The sequence below is a fragment of the Gopherus flavomarginatus genome, chromosome 7 (genome assembly GCF_025201925.1).
Source record: "Gopherus flavomarginatus isolate rGopFla2 chromosome 7, rGopFla2.mat.asm, whole genome shotgun sequence".
NCBI classification, from domain to species: domain Eukaryota; kingdom Metazoa; phylum Chordata; order Testudines; family Testudinidae; genus Gopherus; species Gopherus flavomarginatus.
Window position 1 is genome coordinate 3,714,110 of NC_066623.1, and position 26,167 is coordinate 3,740,276.

General features: G+C 42.0%; 1 protein-coding gene across 8 annotated transcripts in view; it reads right to left on the reverse strand.

Moving 5' to 3' along the window:
* The window catches only part of SGCD (sarcoglycan delta), a 665,508-nt gene that overhangs the window by 86,176 nt on the left and 553,165 nt on the right, over positions 1–26,167 (reverse strand). For all 8 annotated transcript variants that reach the window (XM_050961320.1, XM_050961323.1, XM_050961326.1 and 5 more), the window contains one exon: positions 88–175. In XM_050961320.1, the coding sequence (XP_050817277.1) occupies positions 88–175 (88 nt within the window). The remainder of the gene's footprint in view (positions 1–87; positions 176–26,167) is intronic.

Genomic DNA, 26,167 nt, shown 5'->3' on the forward strand with positions numbered 1-26,167 from the left:
CTACTGTTTAATGATAGTAAATTATCCCACAGCACAGAGTCATTTACATCTTCTTAATTCTTTCCTCGGGTGTTTTCTCTTCCTTACCTGTTACAAGACGAGTAAGGACTTTTGTCTTCTCATTGAGAATGTTCACTGTAACATTTCTGGCAGATTGGAAGTACAATGGATTGCCCTATAATAAGAGCACAAGAGAAAGCAAATAAGAAGGAAGCTTAAAGAAGGACACTCGAGAAAGCCTGTAGGATGTGTGCACTCGGCCATGGTGATTCTAGTTTCTCCTGATCTTTGAAAAATGGTCATAAAATTAGAAGCCTGTTTGAAGTGCAGGTAAGATACTCGTGTCTGTTAGTTTGTGTTCGGATTGCACCCTGCATCAGAACATGCACCAATGCAGTGACCGCGCAGTGGGTGTTGCATATCCTCGCCAGTGTCCAGGGACAGGAGAATTCTGATCTGACAGCGTTTCACACCCACAGTGCATGCACTTTGCACAGGCCTAAATGATTAATCCCACTCCCTCTTTACCCTGGATAGTGCACTGATGTCTAATCGTGATTTAGGAACTGTCATGTTTACTACTGGTGTAATCTGACCAACCTGTTGTTTAAAAACATTTGTGCAAGGTGAGTCTGATTTGAACTTCCCAATGTTTTAGGGTGTTTGGATCTGGGGTTTGGGTTGGTCCTCTCCTTAGTTACTGCAGCATATTTGGTAATCAAAGCTATAACATCTGCATAAAACTCCAGATTAAATGAGGTGTCATTTTGTGAGCGGGGTATGTGTGTTGTGTGAGTGGGTAAGGGGGAACCTGAATGAGACAGATTTTTGATAACATTTTAAAACCGCTTTTGTTCTCAATCCACTTATGAAGCGTGCCATGCATACTATTACATAGCATTTAAATACATCCCACAGTGCTGAGCACCCTGAGCCAGATTCAACGGATTGATTTCAATGGAGTTACACAGCTGGATTTGACCCTACTGCTTTACCTCACAGGCTTTTGGCCATTCTTAAATATTCCATTTTCAATTCATCAGAGGGATAAATAAATAAATAAATAAATACATAAGAGTAGCCACTGCAATGTGGGAACCCTATGGCTCCCCGGCATGGGCCTTTCCAGGTACCCCACCCACAGAAGGAAGCCAGTGGAAATCAGCTGGCTCCATCTGTCTAAAAGCATATGCAGGGTGCACACTAGCCAGAGTTCTCCAGCAGCTTCTCACTAACAGCAGCCACAAATCACACAGTCTTGATTTCTCAGTGGTTGCTGGTACCAAAGGCGCCAACAGGGTGACCATATCTGAACTTAATGCACATGGTGGAAATGATCTCTCCAGATGCGCAACCAGTATTCAGCTGCAGAGTGTCTAACCTAGGTAACTGTGCAGGGCTACTATTTCCAGAAGAGTGTAAGGGGGAAATTCATCAACTGCCTAAACCACAAACAGTTAAAATTTGCACAAGAGCAATAACAGTAACAACAGTTCTGTGATTCCTTTTATCTAATGTATTTCCTTAGATCCCCAAATCTTTTCCCACTGAAGAATGTTTCAAAGGCTTCCTTGACTTTAATGGGAGCAGAACAAGGACCCTGCCCATCGCCATATATTTCCTTGTCGCTGACCTTGCAGTCTGTAGCATACCTGACATTTAGTTAGCACCTTTCATCCATAAGGCACCCAAATCATGCTACAATGAACATACGGGATGGAACTTTCAACAGCGCTCTGGCTCTGTTCCCACTGAAATCAGTGGGACTTTTAGCAGTGACTTTGATTTTACTCTCTTCTTGTCAATGTCAAACAGCTCATGGAAATCCCACCCACAGAGATCACTTAATCAACCACTGAAATGCAGTCACATCTTGAGTGGCAGGCTGCAGCCCCCTGCATTATTGGAATCCAGCATTCTGCACGGCAATGGGAGATGAGGGCACTCGGGCCAGCCCCCTTCCTTAAAAATATTGCCATGGGACTTCTAATGTCTATGTGGAGCAGACTGCAAACCTGTTATCAATGTCATATCTGGGAACAGCCACTCTGCATGAAACTCAAGCGGACAGATCCCCAGCTGGTGTCATCAAAGCTACACCAACATACACCAGATGAGTTCTGGCCCAATGTGCCAAGCTCAGGAGGAAGAAGGGCTCTCTTTGGCCATGATCCGATTAAAAAAACCATGGCGCTGGGGCAGAGTTGGGTGTAGAACCCAGAACTCCTTACTATCTATCCAGCATCTACGCACTAGGCCACACTACTCCCCCTTTTATTTGGTGCAGTGGAAAACTGGGAAGCTCATGAAAGGATTCAGGAGGTGACATGAACAGAGTTGTGTATGACTGGGCATGGGAGAGATAAGTGATAATGTACAAAAGATGTGCAGCTCATCTCTGTGCAGGATCATTTTGTGGATCAGAACCACTAAGTGTTTTGTCCAGGAGCTTAAGAGATGTGTCAGAGAAACTTTCAGACTGGCGGAAACTTAGGTAAAGAAAGCACATCATTATATGAAAAGTAATTTATTTTGCAAGACACAATTTGTGTTTCTTTCACTCTTATTGCATGCATCTATGCTGCATAACAGCTTTCTCCTTCACCACCCAGGCTAGCACTGAATTGGCAATGCAACAAATATTGCCATTAGCATTACAGAAGACACTCTGGCTGTCTTTGCATCGCTTTCCATTCCCATTCTGCAAAGAGCACCTGCTGCAGGCAATGCTTGTGTGGAGAACGGGTCTTCGTCTGGGTGCAGGGATCTACCTATGGAGCTCTGTGCAGGACTGGGGTGTTAACGTGCACTTTTTGTGAACGCTGGAGTGGTCCACTTTTCCCGACAACGTCTGCAGAGAGCCAATGCCAAACTCATGTGACCAAATATTCATAGAACCCCAAAATTAACTTTACAGACACAAGTACTGGTGCTACTTGTACCTATGTACTCAACCAATGCACAAATGGAATAGAAAAGAATACCATGTGATTTATCTGACTGATCCTAATGAAGACACCCAGGTTAAATTTTGAAAATTCCCAATTCAGCTATAGAATAAAAAAAATGCAAAAGTATTAATGAAATAAACTTGAAAAATGCATGAACTGGAAGAAATTCTGATTTGATTAATGGATATTCCACAAGCATTAAAAGAGGTTACCTTTTTTGAATGAATTGTGAATTATTCACTTTCTTCTAACCCAGAGTCTCATTTTGCTTGACCTAGTAGTGGCCATAATTCTATATAAATGATGAAGAAATAGCTACAGAAGTAAATGTGATGTCACAAATTCAGTATAGTAGCTTCCCTTCTGCCTCACGTAGAAAGAAGAAGGCTTGTAAAGGAATAAGCCCTTAATAAAACTCAAAGGGCCAGATCCTGAAGTTCTTCCTCAGGCATAACTCCCAGTTAAATCGTTTTCCCAGAGTAAAGGGCTTCTGGGTTGGCCCATAACTTTGTAAATGAGCAAACATGGTAAGAAGAATTACAGAAAACAAATGAAGTATAATAATAATCTGGAGACTTGAGCTGATTCCAGTCTTTACTGTCTGACCTTGGACAAAGCATTTAAGTTCACTGTGTCTCATTTCACTCATCTGTCAGATGAGGACAAATCATTCTCATCCACTTACTCATCATGCTTACAGATCCTTAGATGAAACGTGCAAAGTATGTAAGTACCAAGTATTATATTTTATTTCTAAGACAGCAGGTCTGAAACATGGACCCGATACAAAAGAGAGCAACTGAACGAAAACCAGGGAACGTCTGAAAGTTTAAACAACAGAGCATCTTCAGCTAAACTATCCGAGAAAGGAAAAGAGTAAAAGAGCACTGCCAATTCCTTTTTATTATTTTTTCCCATTTTACCCTGAATTATTTATGTTCCACTACCAAGGGCTTTCAAAGAAATATTGATTCTTTCGCCTGTATTTTTAATGGAACAGAAAAACTCAGCGCCACTTTATTATTTCTTTGTTTATGCATTAGCATCCTCAGTGACCTCAGCAGGAACCTGACCCAAACAGCTCCTGAAATAGCGTTTATTACTATTGCAAATTTAAATTTCACACTGACTGAAGGTTGGAGTTTTTAAAAAGATAGATGTCTAGAATCCATACGAAATTATAGCCATCGATGACATCTTAACCATTATAACCACATTATAAACAAGGCGGGTCACTTTTTGACCTGTCCCACTTGACTGTTGTTACTGAAGGGATGCAAATAGACTAAGCGTTTTGAAAAGGTTAGCATGCCTTTCAGTCTCCATTAAGGTAGGAAAATAGACAGAAAAACTACATGATAGGCTTGATTTCAAACTCCGTTACTGATTTGCCTAATAAGATGCTGTAGAGAACACAACTAGATAAGCTAAGAGGTTATGCCCACCCTCACCAGAGTCCATTAGAGAATACAAATGCTGATCCTACTGCAGCTGTGTAGTTCACTGATTCAGATCTCTCTTCATGTGGCTTTCAGAAAACTAAATTTGCTTGTTGGAAGAAGCATGCCTTTATCAGTCTACAGGGAAGGAATATTTCAAGCACTTAATGTAATGCCTGCTCACATTTCCACAACTCTTTCCATTTGGAAATGAATAAAAGACTAGAAAAATATTCCCTGCTGCTGGAAACTGTGCACACTTTGCATCCTGCGTCTTTTACTTACACACACAATAACTCAATCATCTCTTACACAAGGCCCTTTAAAAACTTCTTGTCCCCTTTCAGAAATTCAGGTAGGATCCCCCAGCTCCTTCATTAACCAAAGTAAAATCAAATGTTAGTGACTTACTTTTTTCCCATTCTTAAAACAAGTAATTAATCAGGAAATGGGATTAGGGAAAAATTCTTACATTTTTATTACTTTTTCTTGATAACATAGTCCAATGTTAATTCCTCCGATGCATTAGAGCACCAGGAAATATAGATTGATACAGTATCATCACCTCAGTAAAAATAATTATACATAGTTTGGGCTTCAGAGCTTCAGTCCACACTAGAATAATGCTCTCATACATGGTTTTGTAACCTACTGAATGTAAATTTAGAGTACAGGGGCCAAGTCTGACTATAGTCATAACAACGTAAGTATGAGACACACTGAATCTCTAAAATACAGTATGAAGCAGCTCTGGAAATGTGTATTTCATGTCACAGCCTAGTTCTGTTCTTCCCAGGTGAATACTAATAAAGAGACGAGGGCCTGATCCAAAGAAAACTGAAGTAAATGGAAAGGTTCTCATTGACTTCAATGGGCTCCACATCTCTTTCGTGTGTTGGGAAAAAACAGTGAGGAAAAAAGGTCTCTCTGCATCTCCAAGATGCTTCATCTAGTTTTTTCGGAGCAGTCAAATTAAAGGTAAAATACACCTGGTGTTGCCATTCCCGTAGCATTATGATCTACACGATTTCAGTCTCTGGCTTTCCACTTTAGCTTCCTGCATAATGTCTGAGAGACTATGAAATCTCCAGCATTTCCCCCATTTGTTCTTCCTACACACAATCCAACAGGTAATGAAAGTTATCACCCAGGCCCCAGAACAACACTATGCCTTGACAGTCAGTCCATTTGCCAACATTAGCCCTGTCTGTATGCCAAGACCTGGGCACTCTAACTTTTGTCTCCTTCTACCTACTGTCAGTTCACTTGGGTTATTGTGAAGATGCTGCCAAAAGCTGAAAATCGTTCGTATCCTAATTATCCCGCAGCACTCACTGGATTGAACAATAGCCTTTGATTTAACTTTCTTTGCCCGTTAAATCAGCATTCATCTCCCTAGCAGCACTATTTTACATTTTTGTTTCTTTTACGTGATTAATTCAATCAGACAACTGGAGAATTGAAGGCACGGGCTTCCCCTATGCAGGTTTTCATGTCTGCTCCTGACGTATTTCAAGTATTCTCCTTATAAAACATTTAATGAAGGTTCCATGACAGGATGCTTCAGTTCCATTTCAGGCGGCAAGTCTCGGATGGGATTTTCAAAGCCAACTACGGAAGCAGGCTACCCACCTACCCATTTTAATGGAAACTAGGTACTTAATTCCTTAAACCCTTTGAAACCCCTAGCTCTAATCCTTTTCTCTAGCAAACATAAAAACTCCATCTCTGACTCCTGCTCTGCATTACCCCTCCCCAGTGGCGTAGCACTAACGCAAATGTTCATGTATTAGTATATGCCACAGATACTCAATTTATTAAACTATGGGGACACATGCTACAGGATATAGTATTTGAAAGGTGCAGCAAATATGCCAATACAATATAGTTTGTTTCCTAACTAATCAGTGAGCTATCCACTAGAATATATGAGATTTTGCAAAGGGTATCGACTGATCGTTCAGAAGGCTCAATACATGGCAAAATGAATCATAACATTTTGCCAGGTGCCTTTCGCTGACTCATTTCATACCAGATGCTAAAAGCTCCTTGATCAAAGATTACACCACCTTGACTGACAGCCTTGATGCACAGCCCATGCAATCCAAACCTATGCTCTCTTTAAGGGAATTAGATATTTTATAGAAATTTCCTTGGATTAGTTTTGGGGGATTATAAAAATAAGCAGGGAATCTTATTATTTTATTTTAAGAGGTAATTTAAAAGTATCAAATATCAACATCAGCATCAATATTTTTACAGTCAGGAAGGTCAAAAAGGAGTACAGAAGCTCACCAACTTACGCAAGGCGTTCCGTTCCAGAACGCCTTGCGTAAGTTGAATTTTGCATAAGTCGGGAACGTATCTCCAACAATTATGCAAAAAAGGCTTGCAGAACTTTTCCCATAAGTGCAGATTTCCATAAATCGGGTTTGCGTAAGCCGGGGAGCATCTGTAGTTTAAACTGGATCCAGTGGCGCCCACAAATCTGAAAACAAAGTTCTGGAACAAGTGAGCGTCAAGAGGAGAGAGAGCTGTTGTTACCTCCAGTCTTGTAGAACTCATGAGAAAAGTCCAACACAAAGCCATGAACCATAGGGGCAGCTGGCAGCCTGTAAGCAGTGCCTGTGTCACTACCATACCTCCTGCTGAAGCAGAGAAAGGAAATATCCTGCTATGAAAAACCGCAACAGGATTACTGGACGGGAAAAGCTCATTTCAATAGCCTCCCACCTGCCTGGAGCGATCCACTCCCCCACCTGCAAGGGGAGAGCTCTAGAAGTCAGGAAGACTGGTCCTGCTCTAGATCCAAAGGGGAGGGGGATCCATTCACAAACATACCACCCAGACCATCACCAGAGTGGTGCATATGACCCAACCACCCCCACAGGGTGACCTACCTGTCCCCATTGCTACCGCTGTGGGGAACAGTTGACAGACAGTCCTGCAGAAAAGGACCTGAGGATTACAGTGAACGAGAAGCTGGATGAGAGTCAGCAGTGTGCCCTTGTTGCCAAGGCCAACAACATACTGGGTTGCATTAGTAGGAGCATTGCCAGCAGATCAAGGGAAGCGATTATTCCCCTCTATTTGGCCCTGGTGAGGCCACACCTGGAGTATTGTGTCCAGTTTTGGTCCCCCCACTACAGAAGGGATGTGGAAAAATTGGAGAGAGTCCAGTGGAGGGCAACATAAATGATTAGGGGGCTGGAGCACATGACTCATGAGGAGAGGCTGAGGGAACTGGGCTTATTTAGTCTGCAGAAGAGAAGAATGAGGAGGGATTTGATAACTGCCTTCAACCACCTGAAGGGGGGTTCCAAAGAGGATGGAGCTAGGCTGTTCTCAGTGGTGGCAGATGACAGAACAAGGAGCAATGGTCTCAAGTTGCAGTGGGGGAGGTCTAGGTTGGATATTAGGAAACACTATTGCACTAGGAGGGTGGTGAAGCACTGGAATGGGTTACCTAGGGAGGTGGTGGAATCTCCATCCTTAGAGGTTTTTAAGGCCCAGCTTGACAAAGCGCTGGCTGGGATGATATAGTTGGGGACTGGTCCTGCTTTGAGCAGGGGGTTGGACTAGATGACCTCCTGAGGTCTTTTCCAACCCTAATATTCTATCCTTCTATTCTATGACGGGGAGCAGGAACATGAAGGGTAAAGAGGTATCTAGCTAAGGTTGGGGGAAGTGGAAGGACTGATGGTTTTGGATGTGTGGGGAGTGTGGAATTGATGGCTTTTTTGGTGGTAGTCATGGCAGGGCAGAACGCAGCACTGCTGGGTGAGCATGCAAGAGAGAATGGTGATACCACCTCACTCTTATATATAGCTTTTAATCCAGACATCTCATAGCACTTTACAGGAGAAGAGCATTTTACTCAGGAAATATTGCACACATCACTGACTGAGGCAGAAAGTTCTTGAAGGAGCCATATGTTGTAATTTTGGCAGCACATCACAGCTAATAATGTTCCTATGAACCAATGGTCGGATCAATGACGTGTGTGAGCATCCACTGAGTCAGTACTGCGTGGAAGAAACACAGGATAGGTAATATATGCCATACTCCCATGTACGGTATATGCTGCTGTCTCTCTATCTACCAACTTCTTGCCTTGCCTGGGCACGCAAAAGAACAATGCCCTAGATAGCTACTGTTCCAATTCCATGCAAAATGTGATGAGTATTAATGCCATTCTGAGTGAGGGGTGATTGTTCACACTTCTGCCTATTCTGAAGAGGCAAATTACCACTGCCTCTAAATGGAGTGCAAAAGCAGCATTTTTAGAAACACTTTCACCTGCAACAAGAAGGGGAACCTTTTCCAGTGAAATCTCACAAAAACGTCACCTCTGTTCACTGCTCTGAGTGCAACCAAGTCCACTGGTGGGTGCACTATGGCGCACAGCGTACATTAGCAGAAGAGCGCTCGCTACTTCTTTTTGGATTCCCCACTCCCCCATAGCCATTCTGACCCACAGTGGAAGGCTGGCTTTGGAACCTGATTGTGGTCAATTTCTCACCTCCCTCCTGCCATGATGCCAAACAGCACGGGTGGGAGTTTGCCCATAATACCTTTGGTGAACAAATTAATCATGTAGCTACTTGAACACATATTTTGTTACTTCATCACTGAGCCTCTTCTGTTCTTGACTTTGTCCTTCAAACAGCTGAACATGATGTTCATGTAACTAAATGCGTTTTCTTAGCAAAATTTCCAACTTGACAATGTAAACTTTTCAAAGAAGAATGAACATGATCTGTGACCTGAATTGATAATGCCGGCAGATTAAAACAAATGCTATACAATGCCCCAGTACATGCCATATTTATGTCTGAAGATGGTTGCTTTTAGGAAGGAAGCAATAGGTTTAGCATAGAGGTAATAAAATGTATTCTCTAACCTTTTCCTACCATAAACAAATCTTTTTCAGAAGTGAAACACATCCATACCATGTAGCTGGGATCAGTGTGGAGCTGCAATTGCCACTGTTACGTCTAAGAAATTATGAGCCTTTTCTATGTGAAGTATCTGTTATGAGCTGACTCAACATGCAGCATGATAGCTTCATTCTTTTCTTTTCTTTTCTTCCCCCCCACCCATCAGGTATTTCAATGTTTTAAAAAAACACAATTCCCTCTTCCCCAGACAAGAAAAGTGTATACACAAAAGATACAGTAATTTTTACAGGAAGATACATTTTAAAGTAGAGTTATGGTCAGAAAAATTATTATGTAAAAATAACATCGTATTAGAAAATAGAACCAATTCATTTGTTTATAGCTGCTTACTTTATTTTAGTGACAAAAACAAATTATATACTACCTGTTACTTCTATAGCCCGTTTTCTGGTCCATGGCAGCACTTTACCTCTCAATCCACGACTACTTAGTTTCCTTGATAGCTTCTTGCTGGTCAAAGGCTTTGTGAAAGACCAAATACATCAGGTCAACCAGTCCTCCTTTATTCATACCTTGCTGACATGCTTAAGAAATCCTAGTAGATTAGAGAAGCACAATTTTCTCTTACATACACAAGGGTGGTTTGCCACATCAGTCTTTGGGGCTTCCCATATGTTTGAGCAGCAACTAGAACCATTGTACCTCAACCTTGATTGGAACCTTTGGACACTATTACAGTACAAATCACCATTATTCTAGCATATCCATGTAGGTGTTGACCCTTAGTTTCAAATGCAGAGCCAGATTCTGCCTTTAGTTATATCTGTGAAACCCCAAAGAGATTACACCAGGAGCATTTAGCTAGTATGGTCTTTATTACTGTTGCTGGTGCTAGATCCAGAAAGAACACAGCTTGACTGTCACATCCTAAGAAGAGTTTGCAGGGTTGGCAGATGGAAAATAAAAAAAAATTTTACTTATAAACTGAACATATTTGTTCTGAAAGTTATTGAAAGGCCCTAAACATGCAACCACCAGATGCCATTTTTACAGTCACTTTTCAGAGCAGAATGGCAATTTAATTTTCCTGGAGTACAGTAGTGTTAATCCTGAAAGTATCTAATTGCATTCTTGAGGTTTAGGACAAATCTTTCTCAGTTCCTTCCTTATTGCTTGGTCTAACAGCTGTATGTTTCCAGCTCTTGGAAACCTGAATTATAATTCAATATTCTGCGGTGAAATCATTATGGCCATGTGTATGTTGCTAATGGAAGGTGAGACTAGGTCATTGTGTATATATTTTTTGCATCATTGAGATGACAATGCTGATTTGTACCAATGTCCCTACCACTGTGATAACCAGGCTCTCTTTATCATGGTTAAAAGAGAGGACAACATCTTCTCTACAATGGAGATGATGCATTCTGTGTACCTCACCTGACAGCAATGGAACCAACTGCCCTGAAAGGACTGGAGAAGACAAGTATTTTATTACGATGATTTAAATGTTAGTAAAAAGAATGAGATGATTTTTCTCTGGAAAAATATTACAACTATCTAATATTTCAGCTGTCTTTAACTCACTTCTCTGTTACTGTCTTACTCCTACATGGTACTGCGATTAGACGCTGACAGATAACGCAGAAACAATAACTATTTTTGAAGGCTAGGATTTCAACAGTGTCTAGGAGTTATGTACCTAACTCTCTTAAGCTTCTTTGAAAAATCTCAATGTAAATGTCTTTTTATGAATGCATTGCAGATTTTAAAGTGGAGTTTTTCAGAGAAGCTTCAACATAACATTTTCATAGAACAAAAAACCTCATGGATCTGGGAAATATGTTTACCATAGCCTGCAGAAAAATATAGACAGTACAAAGGTGCGAAACAAACCCATACTCCTCTGCAATGAACATACAGGAAGGAAAGGGAAAAGCAAGCATATCCAGAGACAACAGATTTAGCAAATACTTTTTAAATTGGGAGTGGGGGAAATGGGGTGCAATTGTAGCTGTGTATTATATGTGGACTGAAGAAGGCAGAATCTAAGCATACTAATGAGGACATTTCACTTCTATCACCCACAGCAAGACTGATATAGAGGAAAGGGGCCGGGGTGTCATTACCATCCGGTCTCGAGCTAAGTGGCTGCAACAGGCTGTTAGGTCCAGAGGTGAGAATTAACGGAAGCAGTGAGCTCTTTGGGCTGAGAGAACAAGAGCGTGCTACTAACACATAGGGGCCAGCTACCAGTTTTTGACCCTTGTGACTAATTTCATAACCTGTGCCAGTGTGGCTGTTGGCAGCCCATGACTAAGGGGGGTTAGTTTAATGTATTTCATTGATTTTATGGGTGTCTTCTCCTGAGTTCTTAAATCAACAGCAACTGGGGGGGAGGAGGGAAAGCTTAGTGGTTTGAGTATTGGCCTGCTAAACCCAGGGCTGTGAGTTCAATCCTTGAGGGGGCTACTTAGGGATCTGGGGCAAAAATCTGTCCGGGGATAGGTCCTGCTCTTGGACTAGATACCTCCTGAGGTCCCCTCCAACCCTGATATTCTATGATTCTATAATTGCAACATTTGGGCCAGGCCGTGCCCGACCCTTAAGCAGCTGTGCAAGGAAGGGAACGGGGGCAAATAGCCTCCCTGACCCCAAATCCCTTCAAGCAGGGGACTGTCACAACTGCTGCCCTTGTGTGAGAACAGCACTGGGATGAGTGCTAGCCATCCCAAAATGGGCCTTTGGCCCAGCCCCCACTCTGCACTGGCCAGCAGGTCTGGAAGACTGGGAAGGAGAGTACATAACACAACAAGTGTGCTCACCTTGCGCCTCAGGGAGCAGGATGTGGATGATGGCTATGAAGTATAATTAAGGCCATCATTGGCACATGTCTGGCATTATGCGGGTACTATGCTGACTGGATGTCCAGGTAGACGGGATAATCTCATCCCTCCAGACAGGAAGAAAGAACAACCTGGGTTAACTGGTCCAGAGACACTGAATGGAATAAAAAGGCAGGGAAGGACAGCGGTATCTGCATATAGAAATACCACAGATAGCGGCTGGAGGTCTACATCGGCACACCTACACCTCAGCAGATACTTGCAGAGTCACCCAAACTTTTGATCAGTTGTACTAATGACTGAGGAAATTAATGCAATACCTCCTACGCAAAAATGATACGTTCCTTTTAGTTGGAATGACACACGTACAAGGAAATGGAATTTCTATTCTCAGAAATATTTGTATTAAATCTTTCACTTGTAAGTTCTAACAGAAAGAGAGAGATTCCAGGAATTAGTTAAGACTGAGTTAGGTAATGACATTTGACATGTATTATTGCTTCCTAGATATTACAGATATTGAAATTTTATATCTACTAAAAATCAGCTCTTTTTTATTACATTTCTTGAGGGTTTTTTTAATAATGGCAGAAATAAAAGATACATTAAAAGCAATTATAATCAATGACTTTTTTTTTTAAACTCAAAGAAGGCAAGTTTGTGATGTGAAATCTAAATGACTGGGCCATGCTTTTGGCTGGCAACCAGAGGGGCTTTGTATCCGCAGAAAAGATTTATTTCTGCAGCCTTGGGGTTTCCCTGTTTACAACGGTGGCTATAATATTTCTAAATCTTGAACACAGTGCTTAGAGGAGGAGTCTGCTTCTTCTTCAAGATGCCTGATCAGCTGCTTTCTAGCTGAGATTTGCTAAAAATTAATTATATTTTGTCTGCAGATGTTAAAAACAAAACTAAAAAGCCCTGTTATATCTGGCTCAATTTCTTTGCCAAATTCTTAACTGAATTAGTCTGTAATTTGAAGAAAACCACAGCTGACAAGCTACAATGGATAGAAATATAAACAAAAATACAATGTAACTGCTCATTTTGTAGTTCTAGTTCAGTAACCGCGTTGTTGAGGATCTGCATTTTTAACTTTTGAAGACTGCTGCACAGTTCACAAAATTTCCTTTATTGGTAAAAACTAAACTGTAACTGGTGGGTTTCCTGGACTGGAATCCAAAGCTGTAGGCACGTAAGCATGCTTGAAGCCAGGGTTCCAACAAGCAAGCCACTCACAGACAATACATGCTCTGGAGACAGCAGCACCTCTGAAACTGAGTCAGGCTGTGATGTGATCTGTAGAATGACCAAGTCATTCCGAATATACTTCAAACACGTACATCATTCAGAACTCACCTGGGGACATTACAAGGAAATGGTTCAAATATACACTGATGACTAATTAAACCCATGACTGCATCACTGAGGATTTTTTCTTTTTTTGACACAAATTGAACAAAACAAACCCAAAGAGAACGAGGAGTACTTGTGGCACCTTAGAGACTAACAAATGTATTTGGGCATAAGCTTTCATGGGCTAAAACTCACTTCAGAAGGGTAGTGCTTCCACATTCTCCAGAGCATGGTAACACTTTTAGGCAACCATCACTGTGTAGCAGAAACCAACCAAGAATTCCCTAAACACGCTGATTAAATTGAATTCTCCCTCAGGAATAACTAATTGCAATGGCTACTCTAAGACATGGTTTTATTCCACTATGGATATGGGGCTTACACGATGAGGACCAGGGATTTGTACTACTCAGATATAACCTATCCACTGCCTGAGGCAATGCTAGCTACATTCTGAATCTAATGGTGACAGATCTCCCAATGAAACGAAGGCACTATCAATGTGCATCAGAGAGAGAGAGAGCGCGCTAAGCTTTTCAAATATTCCAAATAGCTATTTCTATAGCTTCTACAGTGCTTAGAACTTTTACTCAAGGTATGTGTGCAGACTGGTGTTCATTTGTTTTCATTTTATGGTCTTTAGGCACAGTCATTTCCCTTCTTAAACATCTCTAAAGCTATTAATAAAACATACCCAACTCTCTCTCTCTCTCTTTCAAATATATTTAAAGACACTATTAAGACTACACGGAACTAGTAACGCTTCACTATCATGATGATTAGTATTAGTTATTGTTTGCATGATGATAGCATCTTGAGGCCCCAGAGAGGGATCAGTATCCCACTGCACTAGGTACCATTCACACGCATAACAAGACTATCCCCACCCAATCCCTCTCAAATGCCACTGAAATATAACTACTGCTGCTACTAATAAGAACAGAAAACATTTCCATATGGTTAGATTTGGCAAGGGAATTCATAATGTCTGATTCATCTGCATCAATATGCTGCTATGCATACAATACTTATGGACACACAGACATATGTGGCTTAGCCGGTAACAGAAAACAAATCAATCACTGATCACAGCATGCAACTTGCCTAATAATGACTAACACCTCACGTTTTTCAACTACACGAAGTTTTCTGTGAAAAAGCAGATGGTGTTGCTATGGGATTGTATCATCCTCAACAGTTGCAGATGTACAGCATTTATGAAGCATGCTGAAGACGGTCAGCATTCAACCTGCTTCCTAGGGGAGAGATCCAAATTAAATGTGTGCTGCCAAAGGAAAAACATTATTATTTACGTTTTGAATTTATATGATCCAACCTGCATGCTTACATCAAATATACGCACTAGCTTTGCAGGGATGGTATCTATATACCTTTAATGTCTCTAGGATGGAACTATTGTGTGCATAATCAACCCCAAAAAAGACTAAGATGCAGACCCAGCCTGCAGTCTTGTTCCAATACCCAAATGGTTTAAATCCACAAGTAGAATCAATAGGAAGAAGCCCTGCAAAGAAAGCAATTACATTGCACAAGTAACTATATTAAGCCTGGAAAGCAGGAAGACACAGAGGTAAGTATGGCCATCTTCCCTTTTATGATTATCTACTGGAATTCTCACCTCTACCTGTTGCTTCCATAATGTTAAGGCTCTATTGCTTCTGAACGTCCATTGACAGTAAACCTGATGGTAATTCCGATCATACTCCTTCACATCCCCCCCATCAGATTCAGCAAACAACGAGCAGAGTATGGGCCTCTAACTGGAAAACAGGTTTGAAGGGCTCAAAGTACTTCCCTTTTCCATTTTTCCATCACGCTCCTGCCAGGAGCTCACCCAATGACCTAAAACTCTGGTCTTCACGCAATTTCTAGCTTTTATTAGTGGTGCTGAGCATCTGTAACTGGTATATGCTGATCTAACAGACGTGGTGCTGCGCAGAAATAATTTATAAATACCGTATGTTGACCTGTATTATAAATACTGGTTATTGGGATGCTTATTGTATTCATGTTTCGGGTTAACTCAATAGTAGGCTATGTGGGAAAGCAGGCAGAAAGGAAAAGAATGGGTCAAGACACGTCACCTCCTGGCAAACATTTAAGAATTAAGGAACAGTACCAAAACTACCAGCTTTGATGATGTTGCCTCCTCTCCAGACAACCTACAAAAACGTTTTTGACGAGGAGAGGAAAAGACCTACAAACACAGGAGAACAATATAATTCGGGGGGGGGGGAGAATGTTAAAAGGAACCTTCTCTCAAGAGCCTTATATAAGATAACTATGCAGGTTGATTACTGCTTTAAAACCATTTTTCTCTAAATGCTTTGTGGCTATCGTTACAACAAACACTACTTTGGTTTAAGAAGGCCGTTTTGTCATTCTATTTACCACTTGGCCACAGTTCCAGAAAGGAAGAAATGCAGGTCCGAAGTCAGTCAGACCTGCAGAATAATAATGATTAATATACAGAGGATGGTAGCCTTGGGGCCCGTCTAAGAGTGGATGACTTGCAAAATCCCACCCCTAACACTAGAGGGGATGCACTCCGAGAGTGTGGAAAGGGTCCTGTAGCCTCAACAACTGGCTGTAGCACTTTAACCAGTGGATTTATCCAGGATACAGTGGCGAAATCGTGCTGGGCATTCTGACCCAGAAATCCCAAAGTTACCTGCAGAAATATTCTGAAAGCAAATAGTATGATGCACGTGCAGAGAAACAAGCAGTTAAGCAGTACAGGGGGAACTCTGGGGAGATTAGAAGTTGCACGTAGCTACTGCCATTCAACATACTCTCACTCTTCTCACAGATATCTGAGCTGCTGTGGGGAAGGAAAGGAAATGGAAGCAGGATGTTCCTGATATTGCATGGCCGAGGAATGAACACAAAATATTCACCAACAGGCCAACAAGGCATTGGGGTTGGAGTGGTGATTTTTTTTTGTGTTTGTTTGGTCGGTTTTTTTAGGGGTGGGGGGAGGGAGGGGGCATGCATCTGGCTTAGAAGAAGAGCTGCAGCTGTTCCTGGCCATGCACAGCAGAGGAGGAAAGTGCGAGCTGCCAAGGCTGAGCGTGAGATGATGGGCCGGTGATTTGGGAGCAGGGGGCTGCATCACCAGCTAAGATCAGGCCTGGGAAGGGATCACAGAGAGAGGATAGTGGGATTTGGGAGGGTTTTTTTTTTTTTTTTGGGGGGGGGGGGGGAGTGTTGCATATCCTCACCAGCCTCCTCTGCTTCATCCTCCTTATATGTCTACAGTATGCTGCATAACTAAGGGGAAATCTGAGTACTGACATCCAGGCCAGTAAGTTATAAAAACAGCCAGCTCTTAAGGAAACATGTAGCGATGGTCACTTAACAGTCAGCAAGTTGGAGCATGTGGGCAAAAGAGAGTTAAGCATCTTAGGTCTGCAGCATGGAACAAGATCAGTAGCCTACTGAATTAGAAGAGTAGATGCAATATCCTGGCTTTAAATGAAAGTAAACATGAAATGAAACAGCATTGACAATATAAGTGCCCTTGCAGCATATGGTGTCTCACTGGCGTTTACTTCAGTGTAGCAGCAAAGGATGCCCTGCAAAGATGAGAAGTGAAATGGACAAAACTAATGGGAGCCTGTTTAACAATAATCTTTGTAAGCCAGGAAGAAATGATTATGAAATCTTCTGATGAGCTGAGGATTGAATTTTGACCGCCGAGAAGGTACAGTTGGAAAACATTAAGACAGATTCTTTGTCCAAACCTGACTCGCAGAGTAACCATTGGCCTAAAATACCTGAAGGTTAGATTCCTGCTGGCTCTGACACAAAGCTACGACTGATAGTCTGACAAACTGATCACAGGAGCTGCATTCTGAATACATCTAGACCAGGAGCGCAATGTATCGATATCTCAGGACACCAAGATATCAGAATAAATCCCCGCAAGCTCTGTGCTCAGTGGTCTTGAGAAGAGATCGCAAACAATCTCCCAAGAGTAGAATCTATGCCATTTCTGTGCTATCTGAACACCTGCACCACCTTGCAGCCACTCCTGGAGACTGCATGTAAGAGACAACTCAGAGGGTTGATGAAATGCCATATTGTTATAAGCTAGCAAAGTTTTATGAAGACTGAGGTCATTTCATCTTACAAACTGCCAAGGATGAAATCAACACAGGTTTCAATTCAGGACACATCAACAACAAAACAGCTCAAACAAGCCACTATATTAAACTAAAGTAGTAAGAACTTCACTTTTCTTGCCTTTATTTACAGTATGACGACAGCCCCCTCTCAAACTGCCTACTAAAAAAAATTGCCTGGACACCAGCGGCTGTCTTAGTTCTATAGTGCCAGATGCTGATCCCTGCTTAGCCCTTTTGGAGTCAGCCAGGATGTCTTGGTATTTAAAGCAACTATTTTTTTTAAGTGTATTATTTGGCCACCCACAGGTGGTTTCACTTAAGTTTACAAGAGAGCAACGATTTTACTATAAAGAGAAGCTATATTATTTGCAGTTCTAGGCCCTGAACAATTATACACTCACACTTCTAAAACACCACAAAACCCCCCAAACCTGAAATATTAACTTTCACAAGAACAATAAACGGACAACAGACCCCTGAGTAGACAATCAAAGGGAAGGAAAACAGAAAAAGAACTCGGAGTCCCAGGCAGGGAGTTATGCCTCTTGCCTCAGACAAATGCCACTATCTTATTCCCCAATCAATTTGATTGTCAGTAATTTTATTTATTTCTCTCCCTTAAGGTACTGATGTTTTACAAGGCTCCTCTTTACAAAACACACATCTCAATCTTCAGGCGTACCACCTCAGGCTGTGATCCTGTCACATTTCATCAACTAGAAAGGGCTCAGCCTGCTTAGTATTTGGGTAGGAGATTTGCAAGGAAAAGCCAAGTGCTGAAAAGAGAGATCTGGGGATTCAGAGAGGGACACTTTTCCCTCTGGATCAGTTGCTAACCAGTTCTCCTTTTTAAATACAAGGGGTCTCTGTTCTGTCAGTGCTCCTGTCTTTCAGCCGAGTACAGAACTGAGATCCTAACCGCTTGCGCTTATTAAATATATGATGACACACCCACTGTCATTTAAAACAGGGTATCCAGTGGGGTGCTCTATTCTCACCCAGGGAGTAAAAGAACTGCAGGCACAATATCAAAGCTGTAGGTGCCTAAGAAAGAAAGAAAGAAAGCTTTCTGGGATCCTTTGAAATGGAAGGTCATTTTCACTCTCACAGTTTTACTCTACAGACCTGAAGACTCTTGCAAATGGATTTATCTGTCATGTTAAAAGCCAATTTTAAGAAGTCAGTGTCTGAAATAAATGCTTTCAGTCAACCCTGTTGATGGGACAGCATAACAAAGAATGTTCTGAGGAAGGTTTCCACACAGTGATTTTAAGGTTTGCAATAGTATTTAGGCAACATTTAATGATACAACAGGGAAAGATTGCTTTTGACGGCTAGCACTGGTGTCTCTGGAGAGAGGCCTCTTTTGAAATCTGTGGGAAGAATCTCTTCTGCTGGATTCTCTTTATTATTCAGCTCCTCTCTTTATTACTCTATTTGCATTGTCTTCTTTTCTGCATCTATTTCCCCTCCCAAATGAACAGGATTAAAATCTCCTCGACGTATTAAGTGCCGGCAGCCTTTTGTAATTCAGAACCAGGCTTGTTTGCCCTCTGATCTGTTCTGTTACTTTTCTTCTCTTGTCCTTTTTGGGTTCTCTGTACCCAACCTTGTAGATTTAGGCCCTAATGCCCTGGGCCTTGGTATGAGTCCCTTTCTTCCTCTCTATTGTTGAATTGTTTCCACACAGTCCGGTTATGGAGTTGTCACAACTTGTGGGTCTCTTGTCGCATTATCTCTAATCTGTTGATAATTAAATTATGGTGGCTTATTTTACACAGCAAAGTTCTAGACATACAAAGAAACCCAACGTTTGGAAAGGGGGTTGGTAAGGGAAGCCTAGAGAAGGGGTTCTACCAGGGGTGGCTCTAGGCATTTTGCCGCCCCAAGCACAGCAGGTAGGTTGCCTAAGGTAGCTTGCCTGCAAGAGGTCCTCGGTCCCATGGATTCGGCGGCACACCTGCAGGAGGTCTGCCAAAGCCGCGGGACCAGTGGACCCTCCGCAGGCATGCTGCAGAAGGCAACCTGCCTGCTGCCCTCGCGGCGACCGGCAGAGCATCCCCCGTGGCTTGCCGCCCTAGGCACGCACTTGGCGTGCTGATGTTTGGAGCCGCCCCTGGATTCTACCACTCTGGCATGCTCCCTGGCTTCACCAAACCCCTCTAGGGCGGTCTGGCCGGCTCCTTTGGATTCTTGCCCCCAATCCCCAGGGGAAAGAAATGCAAATGAATTCAGCCCAAGGCTGCCTTCTTCTATGCGCTATGGTCCCCCAAACGATCTATGGTACCTATATGGCATCCACAGCTGTAGTATCTGAGTGCCTCACAAGAGCTCTTTATATTTATCATCACAACATCCTGTGAGGTAGGGAAGTGCTGTTATCTCCATGTCACAGATGGGAACTGATATCCTGAGGGATGAAGTGACTTGCCCGAAGGTCACTTGAGGCATCTGTGGCAGAGTGGGGAATGGACCCCAGGGACCTCCAAGTATTCTAACCACTGCACCATCCTTCCCTTTCTGATGCTTCCTTTCTGGTCTCTTTGGAGGAGGAGAAGTTCTGGGGACAAGGGTAGAGGTAGTCTGCACATGCCGTGCTACCTTGGGGAGCCCAGGGGAGGGATCTGGTGGCAGACGAAACTCAAGATACTTGGGTTGGCGCCTCCATCTTCTTCATGCAAGGCAAACTGTGTCCCTGTCCTGATGGAAGAATGTGAGTTGAAACATGTAGACTTTTCTCTCCCCTGTGTAGGTTATGCCCATGCAGAAGAGAAATGGGGCCTTATCTCACTGCTAAGTATAGTTATTTGTATTTCCAGTCATGGAAAATCAACTAGCCCTTTAAGTATAAAGGTTACAAGCAAAATCAAATATAACCAGATATAGGATTGTAAACTAGTCAAAACAAATTAATAGGCTATATTTTGCCTCAAAAGTTTGCATATGAAGATCAAGAATGAAACAAACAAAAAATGGTTCAATGAAAACTGTCATTTTCCAAAAGAGACATTCTTTGACTTGAACACTTTTTAATGTATTATTTTAAATCAGTTTTACACTAATGCTGCTTCCCATGTGAAGCAGTGTGGTCCAGCAGATGGAGCACTGATCTGCCATGTAACCCGGGGCAAACCACCTCACCTATCTGTGCCTCTGTTTCCCCTTCCATTTTTGTCAGTCTTATCTGCCTACTAGACCGTAAGCTCTTTGGGGCAGGAATCTCTCTTACTGCATTTTCATACTGAGCCCCACACAATGGGGCCTCAGTCTTGGTTGTGGCTTCTGGGTGCAGCTTTAACGTAAGTAATAATAATATTGCCTGATCCAGCAAAACACTTATACCTGTGCCTAACTATGCATGTAAGTAGTCTCATTGACTTCAGTGAAGCTACTCATATCCTTAAATTATGCACGTGCTTAAGTGTGTAACTACAGAGAGACTTAACTCACTGATTCACTTGCAGACCAGAGTCTATGCCCCTCTCCTGTTCCACCTGGACCCACAGTCTTGTCTTTTGACCACAGTACCATATAACATATAAACAGTGTCCGGATACTGTGCATTTGCATTACAGCACTGTTCCTCTAAAACCAGAACAAACAATGTTTTTTCCTGAGATGTGTTTAGAGATACAAGGACAGAGTGGCCAGGAATATTCAGTAAGATTTCTAGAGACTCTGAGATTCAGACCATTTGCTGACACTGTAAATAACTTTACTCCAGCCAGGACTAGGAAGCACAAAGGAACACACAAGGTGCTTTTTCTTTCAAGGACAGCTAATCAAACTTTTCCAAGTATCTCAAAAGGTTTTGTTCAAAGGAGTGAGTTCAGGATGGTTCTTATTTTATCCTAATTGCGCCCCTCATTTCTGAGCTCTGATTTCTATCCCTCAGGGATCTGCAAGACCTGTGTAATTTTTACTGCTGGCAAACAGTTGATAATGAGTGCCAGAAAAAGTCTGACTCTCTTTTCCTGTTACAAAGTAAAGCACTGAACTATCGGTGAATCTGGCCACATCTAGCTAAGTCTGGTGATGACAGTGCAGTTTGATGAATCTGATAACTCTTGTTTTGTAATATGTGCAACTCTGCTATTGAGACAGTTTTGACAGAAAGAACTGCTGGGGGAGCAGTCTTTGTCCTCTGAAAGGAGAGCAGAAGATTTTGCTATGACAGCTTTCAAAAATATCATAGCCTAAGGAAAATCCATAGAAAATATGATTATATTTCTATCTAATCTCCATCCCTATTTCTATTTGTCCAAATTTCCATTTGTCTACGTGTCTAACTTCCATCTCTTCACATTCCTCTAAGCTCCATCACTCTTTAATGTTAAGTAATACAGCGGCTATTTTTATATTCAAGTATATCCAAAGCAACCAGCGTCCTGTTTGTCAATGTAGATGTCTAGACTTAATAATTCCTTAAACTCTCAGTTTTTGCCCTTGAGAGAAAGAAATGAAGCATATTGCAGCAACACAGGTTGTCCTCTGAGCAGCTCTGAGTCTGACTCAACTCTTTCTAAGGGTTGCTTCTCTGCGACTCTATGATTTGGTGAGATGCACCCAAGCTACAAAATTCAAGACTTCATCTCAAAGTATAAGATTCAAGGGTTTGGTCCCATTCTGTCTCTACCCAACATCCAATCCAATTTCTCTCTTAACAGTCACTCCACCCAGTGCTACTAACTAAGCATTAGGTAGCCCAAATACTCATCTGTCCTATCTACAGACAAATCATATCGTCTAAGAGAAATAAATAGCTTTTGATAGGAAACTGAAGAGAGAAAATAGACAGAGCTAGGAATGATGTATTGCCTCTACAAATTTGCTAAGGAAAAGGAATGAAAAGATAACATAGAAAAGTGATAGGCATGGCACCACCCCTGTTAATTTACAAAGGGGTTAACACATGATTGCCAGACACTAGACACGAATATCTAGTATTAAAATAAATAGCAGGCATTAAAATAAAGTCCAATCCAAGTCCAAACCAGTCACTGAAATAGGATTCATTCTGTTCAGCAACATTCTCATTTGCTTAAAAAGAAATATTTTATGTCCTTTTTTTGTACGCATAAATTAAATCAAATATGTATTTACTTTTCAGGATCCCTACTGTGTCTCAGGACACACAACTCAAATGGCAACATGAGACTACCTAGTTTTCAACTTAGTTCCAGAGGAAACATAATACCATCACACACTTCCACACAGCTAATGGCCTCTCCCCAGTAGAGGCTCAGTAGCAGAACTGCTGAGAAGTTCAGTGGGTCGAGGTTGAGACGCAATGCAAAAATCCATGAAGTAGTTAGCACCTAGTCCTAACTTAGCAGCTGGCCCTTAGGATGTGCTGAAAGTCCTTAATTTTATAACCACAAAGTTCAGCCCAAAAGGGAAACAAAACCCAAACCCAAGGTTGTTATATTTCACTATACTAGAAGAATATGAATCCGCAAAATTCTGGGAGTTGTTTAAGAAGTTTTTCTTCTGTCTCCTCCTCCCTGATGCTTGACTTTTGCGGATGTTAATTAACTCTCTTCAATGGAAAGAAGAGACTAAAAGTGGTCTATTCAACTTATGAATGCAGATACTTCTGCAGTGGTCACAGCAGGTGTTTCCTTGCTGTACAACACACTAGCATTAACACAACGGAAGTACAAACACATTGTTCCAAGTGTTTGTTTAGAGGTGTGCCCACTATGAAAATACAGACAAATGCCAAGGTAGATAGCCCAACTTGGCACACTTGGTTGACTTTAATAGGTGCTGATTATGCTGCTCATATTGCATGAAATTAAAAAGCTTACAAATGTTATGAGCCATTACCCTTCCATTTAAGGGAGCTTATGACATGTTAGCAACATTTAATGAAATTCTTTTCAAAATGCTTCAGTGAGACTTTACTTCGAAATGTAACCCATGGAATCATTTCAGAAAAGGATTTTATGGAAGAGCTTCTTCTCTGTGTCTTTTTTGGGGACTTGCGCAGCATTAAAAAGAGGGACAAAGCCATGTAAGAAGTCCATTTTTCCCTTAGCACACGCATGTAACTGCCAGGGATGGCTGAGTCACTGCAGCAGTTGAATACATGAAGAAAGGGGAATCTGCAAAACAAAGTAAGTCCAATGCCACGTTCAGCATTCCTTCAGCCAACATCGACAATTCTCTTGAAAAATCAAATTTTGGAATGTTTTGACCAGCTCTGGTATCCATTGAGGACACTGTTTTCACTGTAGCTGTGAACGCCATCTTAATCATCCAGCTCTGCAGCAGGCAGGGTGTCCCTGTGCCGCTGACTCTGTTCTGGCCCCAAACAGACTGAAGTTCCATTTTGCGGACTTCACTACTTAAGAATGGAAATGGGGGTGGGGGTGTGGGGGGCATATACAGCTGATGGCTGAGCTGTCTTCTGCACAGCTGAACGTGCTCCACACATCATAGCAATGAGGAGTCAGCATCAACTGCTGGTGCTTGTGCTGAGCCAACACTTCTTGCAATTCACATTGCTGCTGCATTAAATGTTTCCGTCTGTCTTGTTTGTGCTTCTGGTTGCCTGCTCTCCTCGCTGATAGCTAGTGGGCAAGCAGGACTCTGAAATGACTGAACAGGAAGAGACAGAGTGGCCTTGAAGCAAACACACACGCAACTGAGGATGCTGCGTATGTTTGATAGCCTCAGTCAGGGGAGCAGCTGTGAGAAGGGCTCACTTTGTTAGAATCGGTAATTCGCCATTTTGTCTGTCAAGGTTTCTAAATAATATTCTGGTAACTTCTGCTACCTGACTTCTTCTACTGAGACAGGCAGCAGTCGGCAGACTGTGTCATTGCAGGGGATACTGTACTTCAGACTCAGTTCCATGGCTTTGGGATTCATCATGAGAGTCCTGACTACCTAAGAGAATGTATTGCTTCTCATAAGCCACAATGGCTGCTGAGGCGCTTCTGCTGATGGCCCCGAGATTTAAAGATCAAGCATCTGACATGAAAGCACTGTCAAGAGGGCCCTCAGCACTTATGACTCACCTGTCAGAGTACAATGCAAGTTTCATTTGTTCTCTTAAGAGTTTGCTTCCCATGGCCACACTGGAGCAATTGCTCGCTTTAGTGTTGGCTGGGTGGAGGAGGAGTTCAGGGACTGGAAGTGGTGCGAGAACTGATGATTTAAGGGGGAGAAATTAACCTTTTTTTTTGCCTTGCATTGACTTCATTGGACTGTTCATGTGTTTAAATACTTTGTGGGATCAAGGCTTTAATCATTAGGAAACTAGATCAATATCTTTTTCTTGTCCTGTAAATACTAAGAAAGGAAGATGATACATTTTCTGCAAACACGCTCCTTTTGTGTGAGCTATCTGAGCCTTAACTGAAAGGCTAAATTCTAACTCCACAGCTTGACTGCAGAAAGTTGCAATTATCTTGCCATCTGCACTTGCCTCTCATTGTGGGTGGACACTGTTTTAACTCAAATTAGTATTTTAGTGCTCATAAATATGTATTTTTGGCTCTGAGGCAGGTATGTCTCACTGTGGGTGCATGTCACAGTTTAGTTCCACATGTATATTTTACTGTTTAAGAATGTGCAATTTTAACTTTGGAGCAGGTCTGACTGCAGAGCAAATAATATTAGTCAATGTCAGGATTATGGAGCTTAAACCACCTCCCCATTCCAAACATGTACACTATGAGACAAGTCATGTGCAAAATAATGATTTATCAGCCTGAAAAGCTTGCTTTATGGTTTGTATCACTGAAATGTTGGCCTAGGGAAGAGTGTTTACTAATGAAAACAGAATCATTAATGGCAATGGAAAATGCATGAAATCACATTGGATGCAGCTGCTATTTAAGATATTGTATTGACAACAACGGATTGAACTCTAGCAAAAAAGATAACCTTTGTCAGTTCCAATCCTACAACTGGATCTGCCATTGTGGACTCCCATACCATGCAGATTCCTATTGCCGGATCAGGCCCAGATGTTAATATTGGGTCTCATCTTGGTCCCACTGAAGGCAGTGAGAGTTTTGACAGTGTTATCTTCCATGGCCCTGACCCTGCAAGCTCCTCTGAACGGGCGGACTTCCACTGACATGAACAGGACTATGCACAGGTAGAGCAAGCCTCCCCCACTAAGCAGCTTGCAGGATTAGGGCCCATAGCATCCTCTGAAAATAAGAATCAAGATGGCAGCACTAACCCTTTTGCTTTCAAAATCTGCAATTAACTTTTTAGGAATAGTTTAAAACAGTTTTAAAGATTGTTAAAAAAAAAAAAAAAAGGGAAAGAAAAGAACTGTGTTCCCAGGGCAGCGATGGAACAGATAAAACAGAATCTGTTAAATACTTCATAATACCAATCAAATTCTGCCATCATTTACACGAGTGCAACATTGTTACGTCTTAGGGTTGCCTGGGTGTCACTCAGGGGAGACAAATGGACACTTTTTTTTTTCCCTCTGTGAGGGCTCAATCCTGTAATCCAACCTCTTGCCAGGTCCGATCCACCTGCACAGAGTCGCAGCGAAGC